The following is an 8,761-nucleotide window of genomic DNA, read 5'->3' as shown; positions in this document are numbered from 1 at the left end:
GTATCAGCTAATCTAAAAATTTGTAAAACTACAACGAAATGGAAACAAATTTTTGGAATAGTGTATGAATTATGTGTTGCACACAATCGCAAGCAGTAGAGCATTCGGTGCTTTTTTTAATGCGGTATGTTCAGCAGACCTATTACATGGTGAACAATAATACGTAATTTTTTGAATAATTTTTTCATACGTCACACGATTAATTGTTTTTATTAAGTACATTATTGTCGTGAAGACGTCGATTGTTGATCGTTTCTTAATTCATATTGTTCGTTGAATTTTTATTATAGATGAAATGGATTGCTTTGCATTGTTTATAATCGTCGATATGTGTTTAATATCGCCGCGACGAGCGAAGATTGTTCGTTGATTGTACTTAAAAAGTCTAGATTTTCATTCGTTGCTTTATAAACTCACGTATAAGGTTCTGATATGAATTTTCACATGAATTCTACATGAGAATTGTCAATAGAGCGTGAGATGCATTCGTCAAAGTGGCAAATATAACGGTTAATTAGAGTTACGTACGAAATTCAACTTCAATATATTTGCAGAGTGTTTTATTTTCAATAACTCGTTTATTGGTTAAGTCATACTTTTGTATCAAGCAGGCGATAGGGAGTCGCGACCGCTTAGGCAATGCAATGGGCAGAGCCCTGTATGTTTTTACCACGTTTTTACTAACTCACGGGACCGTGGTTAAACCTGAACTGGTTTTACTACCTTTGATCCTCCGTAGATTTATCCAGTTTACATGACTGTGGACAAAACGGACCCTACTGGGAATACACTGTCTACCATGTTCAAGTTGGTATTCGAACAATCTTTGTGTCAACATGTCAGGGAACATCACCTTACTTCGTGTCGGTAAGTTTTCGAGAATATCGATCATATTCACGTTGCAAAGTGTGTTGTCATCTAGCTGGACTGTATTGAACAGCTGACTGTCGGCTTTGAGACAAGATCGCAGTCGCGCGCCGAAGCGTTGATACGTTTGTCGAAAGATGCGATATCATGTTTAATACTTCGGCTGATTCATTAATTCGGAAAAGAATTAAAGCGCACGGATGTTCGGAAAAATTAAGTCGTGCCTTCTCGGGCTCTTCACGACTCGTGACATGTGTATAATACTGACTGCAGGTTCATTCGTGGGCTTACTATTAGTGTCTGTAACGTTTATTCGTGAAACATAAACACGGCGGTAAGCTGAGTTGACCGTGGGTTGAGTCATGTAAATACGAATCTTCTACATCACTTCAAAGGTATTCCGTAATCAATAAAGTTTTACCGCTCAGTAATTGGTCACAATTTAGCTATTGAAGCAATAACATAAACTTCAACTTGACGTTCGTAAATCTGGCAACGTCGCAGCATGCGTCGGTAAACGGTAGATATCATCTGTAAATATGACGGACGGCTTACCACGTGGAAATTGATGTTCGGATTTTCCCCTATTGATCTTAGATGACTAATTTTCGATTTTCAAAATTCAGTGAAAGTTTTATGAGTTTCCTTAAAGTAATAAACATTTTAGTTTTTATGTATTTCTCGTAGAGATTTAATACTTGTAGAATTTATTGGTGTAAGCTAAGGCTTTGAGGCTTGGTAGTTAAAAATTCTGGTAGGTGAATAACTTCCATGTAAACTATAAAAAATTTGAGGTAGGCAAGTCTTCTGCATAGTATACAAAGTGATTCTCACCCCCCCATCAAAGTTGCAACATTGTTTTTACCATTGCAAAAACGTAACGCTATTTCTTTTATGATTTTCTTTTTTTTAAATGTAATTAATTTTTATTTTTAGAGTAAAAATTGTAACTTACAGATAGCACGACTTATATCAAATCAAATTAAAGGCAGTAATGATGTATTTAAGTAATAAACGCAATATGTATTCTGAAATAAAGCAATATAATAATGAATAGAAAAAAAAGTTAAAAATTATTATTCATGTTGCAAAATACGTATATGGCCATGTGCATATTGTGTCAATAATCGTGTAGATTCGATACAGCCAATGAAACGATATGGTGTAAGCATGATTTATGAGATCTCAAGTACTAAGCTATCTTTTGTAGCCAGATATCCAATTGTTCAATGTCAGCAGAAGTCTCAGAATCTTTATCGAATGCACTGGCTTCAGCAAAATCAACTTTCGAGCCTAGATGAATAAACTCAAAATCTTTACCTTGTTTGCCAAGATAAAAATTTGACGAAGAGGCATCCGTAGTCTCTAACTGATTAGTTTTTGTTACCCTAAGCAAATTAATTTCTTTTTCAAGTAAAGATTTAATCACACTGCATCCCTTGGCTGTTGTTTGATCTTGCTTATTGCACAAAATTAACACGGGGGTTCCATTTTTTTGAATCGTAGGATCAGACAGGAGCGTATATAAATATCTGTAACAGATAAGAAATTTAAACTGTACAGAAATGGCGAAGTTTTATCACAGTTGATTAATGCTGAAGAGGAGTCTATTCATAATCGTGAGAAATTAATTGGAAATGATGGTATGCCGTATTGTTCCGAATATAAGCGGAGGTTTTTTGTCGTTGACAGCACCTGCCCAAAATTGACCTTGTTTTATATGCGGAGTTGTCTGATGTGCGGGTAACTAAAAAACTACCTTGAAATACTGTCTCAGAATTGAGGGCCGTCTTGTACTCGGAACAATACGGTAATTCACTATTTACTTACTCGGCAACATCTCTGACGTCTTTTTGTATGGTCACTGAATCAATGACATAGACTAATCCTCTTATTGAAGACTTGTAATTGTCAAAAAACTTTTGCCTCAGTCGCTCGTGACCAGGAATGTCAACAATTCGCAAAGCGCTCTGAAAAAAAAAAGAAGAGAAGAGTAGATTTATTCTGTCTAGTATTTTATGTTTTTACAGCATAGCACATTAGTCTAAAAATCTGGAAAAAATTGCAATCATGAAATAAGTCTAGTTTCAAATTTACGTTATTGATGGTAACGTCCCCGATATTTTCTTTAACAGAGGTGTGTGTCGCGACATATTTGGAATGAAGGAGCCGAGTGTACAGCAATGTTTTTCCAGCATTACTAAGCCCTGCCAAGATCAGGCTTCGGCCAACGGATCTTCTCCTACGCCATACAGCAAATACAACTAAAATAATAAAATGATGCCACATATTTTTAAAAGTATGTAGATCATTAGTTAGGTTGAATAAAACAATGTAACTATATATATTTTTACATGATTATTGCTCAAGTCGATGTCGTTGTTATAAAACTGTGGATTTGTAAACAAGAAATTTTGTTACAAATTGTGTACAGTTAATTTCTTTTTTGACTCTACGGAAGAAATCGATATTTCAATTTCCAATAATGTATCTATTTTGTTATTATGTACACAATCACGAAGCTAGAGTTGTTTTCTTTTTATTCACTATTTTAATACTATTTTATAACTATTGTAAATTCTATGATATTGTTTTAATATGAGATCTATGCTTTTAATGGCACGATATTAATTTAGCTTGATACAACCTGCATTGTTGGAAGAAATGCCAATATATCATCTTACCATATGCCACGTACATACATTATGCATAAAATTGTTGTTACTCTTATCTCTCTGAGATTAATTGTCTATATATAGATCGAATCGTATTATATAAATTCGTGCAGCAACGAGATTTTTCAATATTAGTAACAAAATGCGCATGTTTACATGTTCAAATGTTATGTACTTGTGTAAATTGAATGCGGTGCATTAGCGGGAACGGTGCACAACGAAACACAATAATTTGTCGAAAATCATAACCTAAGACTAATCTATTTCATGTAATATTATACCTAGCGTGATAAATATGGTAAACACAGCAACGAGCATTCCAATAAATTGTGTGTTTTCATTGTTCTCGAGTGTCAGCGTCTCTCCACGTTTGTTCCCCATCCTGGACCGTGTTTAATTGCGATATTTTCACTACTGAACTAAACGTGGGTGCATATGGTGTAAATGTCACCTCGAGTCTCGCTTTGCGTGTGGCAGAATGTGCAACTACGTGATTTAACCTGACCCAACATTGTCCAACAAAATACTCTGCGTCTGTTGGTACTGCAGAGCGTAGAAAGTGAAACAGATCCTTACCTTACCAATAATTCTGTGTTACCAAGAGACTAACTGTAATCCCCGGTTGATTCGTCTTGATGTACAGATAGAGCTTGCTTCTGATCCAAATTTCCCAACTCAGGGACTCTACTTAATTCAAATGTGCATATTGAAAGCCTGAAGAAGAAATTTATTTATTTAATACTTTAATGCAGAATTTTACCTTTTCTTACATATACGTATTAATTTAATAGATTGAATCGAACAGTAAATCCATTTTCTAATGGTATTGAAATATTATGCAAGTTCATTCTGGGTACGAAAATGTTACAAATGTGACAGTTTGAATTTCGTTACAAATAATACTCTTGAAATCGTGTGCGTTCAAGCGTTATACCGAATGGTACTGCTACCTTTCGAAATCCGTTTCGTGTTATAATAACATACCATTTAACTGATATTTTCGAATGACACTTGAAATAACAAGCCTGCCAAGATGGGTCTTCGAATATTCGAATGTTTGATCGTATACTTTAATAATTAGCTGAATCGTCTTCCGTTCCATGTAAATTTTTATGAGTCTGAAATTGAGTTGCGTTGCTGTTTCTACAATATGTTTGTATTACAACTGTAAGATGTACCAAAACAGTGATCAATTTGAAATATTTTATTTCATATGCATTACCGTTACGGCGCGGTACTGTTTGTGGTATTGCAAATAATTAAATTTTACTTTTATTTCATCTTTTTATAAGATTACAGTTAGGAACTGCTGTGTTATTGTTCTTTAAACAATTCTTAAAAAAGAAACAAATACAATGAAAATCGGGTACTCGTCAGCAATGAACAGGCTGTTTATTCCTGTATGTGACTGCCTATGTATATATATATATATATAAATGTATGTATTCAAATAATATTATAGAGAAGACAGGAATTTTCTTTTTCGTACATCATTAGAGGGACCTTAGTGAATGAATATTGAAAGGGAGTTTCTGTGTGAATATTATTTACCCCAATAATTTGCCTCATTCAGTCTCTGTTGGGAAATGTACATAAGCGTGGATTCGTGTCTGTTGGACAGCAGCTCCGTCGTCGCATATCCGTTATACGTATGTTACAGGCATATTCTATCCAGGGCACTCACGTATCGCAGGCCATTCTTCATGGTTCCGTTGCTCTTTTGAAAACCAGACCTCTGTCTAAAAAATATTGGAAAGCAAAATAAACAATCACCAAGCCTGCTCGCCGCTTTGCTGCGCCGTATATAGGGGTAGGAGACAACAAACACACGGTCTTGCTGCTGCTGCTGCTGCCATGCCGCCGCCGTCGCCGCCACAACGCTCGCACGTTTTTGGGGATGGACCACCCGTAAATTCACGTGTGGAGTGTTATAATGTGTGTACTACACTCGAGGGAGGCAGGTCGCACCTGCTGTCGCTGAGTGATTCTAAACACATGTCCCACTTGGGGATGTCTGGCCAAATATTGGATGAAAGGATCCTTTACTGAGGGAAAGTCGATGAATAGAGGGGAAGTTGGTCGACTCCTATGTGTATGGTTTCGGGTAATGAAGGGTATCCAGTACGGGTAGGCGGCGTATAATTATTCCACAACTTAGAAGATCACAATTCCGTCAAGTCCCACAACTATGAGAGAAAATTATTCCCGTATAAAATAGTTTTAACGAAGTCAACATGAGTTGAACTTGACAAACGAGTGATAACAGACATTTTCGGTCCCGTGTGTCTAACGATCGATGAAAAGAAAAACGAATTTCTAGTTTCATGCTATCGAAGAAAGGGATATCCGCATTATCTGTGCTTGGCGAGCAGCTCAAAGTTACGGATTCGAACATACGTATCACAATCTGTACAGACATAAGCGCGAGAAGAAAATTGCTAGAGAGTACAAATTTTGCCGAGCTATCTCAGCATCCGGCGGAGTCGCGTGACTCTCGAATTTATTGCACTGCAAAATATCGGCGCCGTAGTATGAACTCGCGAAATGCTCTCTCCGCTTGCAAACAGCGGTGGGTGAACGTCTTTTTCGAAGAGACTGCGGGGCACTCGATTCTTTGGAATATGGTTGAAGCTGCGGACATACAGTCCTCCAGAGGCGGTAGCAGTTATTTGGAGATCTGGATTCTGATCTCGCAGGATCCCGTGGGAATAAGCGAGCCGATCGAGATGCAGCAGCTCTCGCGCCAAACTTACTTGCAGATGTAAAGTTGCATAATGCGACAAATTCTCGTTGCGATTATATTCTGTAAAAAGATTCTTTTTTTTTTTTTTCGTCAATTCTGCGCACCCTGAGAAACCGCCGATCCGATATCACCAGGGATACTCGCATGCATGCGGTCCGAATCTTATTCGTCGCACGATTTTTTGCCAGCAGACTGCAATTGCAGTCGCGAGATCGGACTCAGCGGGATGTCCATATCGATCAGAAATGCATTGACAGGATATTATTGCTTATTAATGAGTTTCTGCCCATGCTCTTTTATGGCATAACGGGGAACAGACAGACCACGCTGCACTTGGCAAACAAATTGAACGTTTAAATCATCGAAATGCACTTTTGCCATTACGGGATATTTATTTCATTCGAGCAATTATTTATAAGCGTCGCTATAAATATATAAGTATCAAAGCTGCAGCTTATAAATTGAGACTGAAACGAGGACTCGAATATCATACGCGATGTGCATATCGAAACGGATAGAGAAATCCGCAATAATGCGTCCGTAATAATTTATGATTAACAATTATCGTCGTAGGTACATAACGTGTATAATATATATAACAGTCGGGCAATTAACGCGTATAATTAGCAGTCCACCTGTGCACAGTTCGTAAAAAGTACCGAGGTATCACTTTACAAACGCACTAATACCTGCGTACGCGTCGAATGTAAGGATGGAATTTAATAATGCGACCACATCTGCCACCATAAATTTGCGAGAATATTTTCAATCTGCAAAACCTAAATCGAGGGTCATTAAGCACGTATCAATTATCGGGACGTTAAAACAGGCAAAGTGTGCCAGTTCCGGCACTGAATCGTTCTATTTCTTTTGAAGAAATCGCCGCGAATAAACTTCGCGTTGAAAAAAATCCATTAATGATTAAAAAAAAAAAAGAAAAGATAATCAAAAGTGCGGCAATAAAATCGTATAATTTTTTCGCATCGCGAAAGTTGGTTGGTGCATCGCATATAGGTATACCTATATAATATATATAATACAAGGTAGCCCGAAAAAAATTAATGAATAATAAAAATGAAAACGTTACAAGTACATATAATCTTATTCTTCGCTGTGCAGGAATTACTCGACTGCACAAATACAACAGAACGGGGCTGTCGTATTAGTCGAAGGTTTCTTGAGGCAAAAACTAACTGATTTTTAAGCGGTTCGTTGTAAGTAACCACGAAAAAAGCGGCAGAGACCAACGCGATAAAATACGGCAAGAAAGGAAGAATCTTAAGGTGGTTTGGGAGCCGACTGAGCGCGAGGAAGAGAAGGCAGCGGAGGATCGAGAGGAGGAACATCGAACACGAACGACTCGATGGTCCCTGCAGCGTGCAGCATTTCTTGCCCCCGGTTAAAGAAAGAGCGAACTGCGATCAGCGGGCCGCAGAATCTGCAATTATACCGCAAAAAACGATGGGAACAACAAACTGTTTTCTGCCCGGTAAGACAATACGGAGCCAAATAAGAAGCGGATATAAATCTTCAAAAAAGTAGTTTCATCGCTGATGCAATACGGGCGAAAAAAACTGAATCGATCCCTAAATTCTCCATTGACATGTACACACGTATACATGTATTACTATTTGCACTCGTTCGCCTCGTATCTTCACTCTGAGAAGGGGTTGGAATTCAATGATCACGCGGCTCAGTAAAAAGCGACTGAGAATGATGTATATTTCACGTTTTTGCTTATCAAGTTATCAGATTGTAGAGTTTGCTATGAAATTAGCGTACCTTAGCTTTATCCCATAATATCTGCGGGAGAGCTTCTGTACTGTGCTTGGTTTGATAATATTATATTCCATTCGGAGCGAATAATACGCGAGGTTCTTAATGGCCCGGATAAGGAGCCAGTTAAGGTAATTCTCTGGCCTCGCTGCACGTATCCTGCTAACGCCCGTGAGTAAATTGGGGTAATAAATTTGATGCATATACACGAGATTTTCCAGCCGCGTTTGTGAAACGTATACCGTATGCATGGATATATACAATAAGCTTATGTACGCCGGGTAAAACTGTTATATACCTATCGCGTGATTATGATTACAAGGTTAGTGTTCGGAGCGGGTATATAACGGAGGGCAGTTTATACGCTCCTTAATTTGCGGTTAATTCATCCTTGATTTTAGGTTGATATAATTACAGAGGAAGGTGCGAATGTCTGCATAAAACGCGGTGCGCCGGCTCATCGGTGTTGATCATACCATCCTTATATGTATTTATTGGTCCAGCCGAGTCAAATGATCGCTACGTTCTTCGCCTAGATCTTAACGCTCCGATCATCGCTGCGGTTTCCACCCAGCCGGGGTTCTATTATAAATCGGCTGGAGGAGTGCATCCGAACCGTAATTAGCGACGCCAATTATTACTCCAACCCCTCGCCTAATTGGCCAACCAACGCTGACGCTACATAAATAAAACCCCGGTA

The 8,761-nt window shown here is 38.1% G+C and overlaps 1 protein-coding gene and 1 long non-coding RNA gene across 2 annotated transcripts; one reads left to right on the top strand and one right to left on the bottom strand.

Annotated features, from left to right (window-relative positions):
* Window positions 1-882: 882 nt before the first annotated feature.
* LOC124212545 (uncharacterized) lies at window positions 883-3,887 on the top strand. Its single transcript, XR_006881679.2, has 2 exons — window positions 883-1,262; window positions 3,003-3,887. It is a non-coding gene; the product is annotated as an uncharacterized lncRNA (long non-coding RNA).
* On the bottom strand, window positions 1,866-4,021 carry SrpRbeta (signal recognition particle receptor beta). Its single transcript, XM_046612683.2, has 4 exons — window positions 3,824-4,021; window positions 2,965-3,131; window positions 2,698-2,837; window positions 1,866-2,399 (listed from the first exon to the last, which is right to left on the bottom strand). The coding sequence occupies exons 1-4, from the start codon at window positions 3,921-3,923 to the stop codon at window positions 2,060-2,062; spliced, it is 747 nt and encodes a 248-aa protein (XP_046468639.1). The 5' UTR covers window positions 3,924-4,021; the 3' UTR covers window positions 1,866-2,059.
* Window positions 4,022-8,761: the final 4,740 nt, after the last annotated feature.

This window comes from Neodiprion pinetum, chromosome 2 (assembly GCF_021155775.2).
Source record: "Neodiprion pinetum isolate iyNeoPine1 chromosome 2, iyNeoPine1.2, whole genome shotgun sequence".
NCBI lineage: Eukaryota > Metazoa > Arthropoda > Insecta > Hymenoptera > Diprionidae > Neodiprion > Neodiprion pinetum.
The sequence above is the reverse complement of the archived record's forward strand: the minus strand, read 5'-3'. Positions and strand labels throughout refer to the sequence as shown.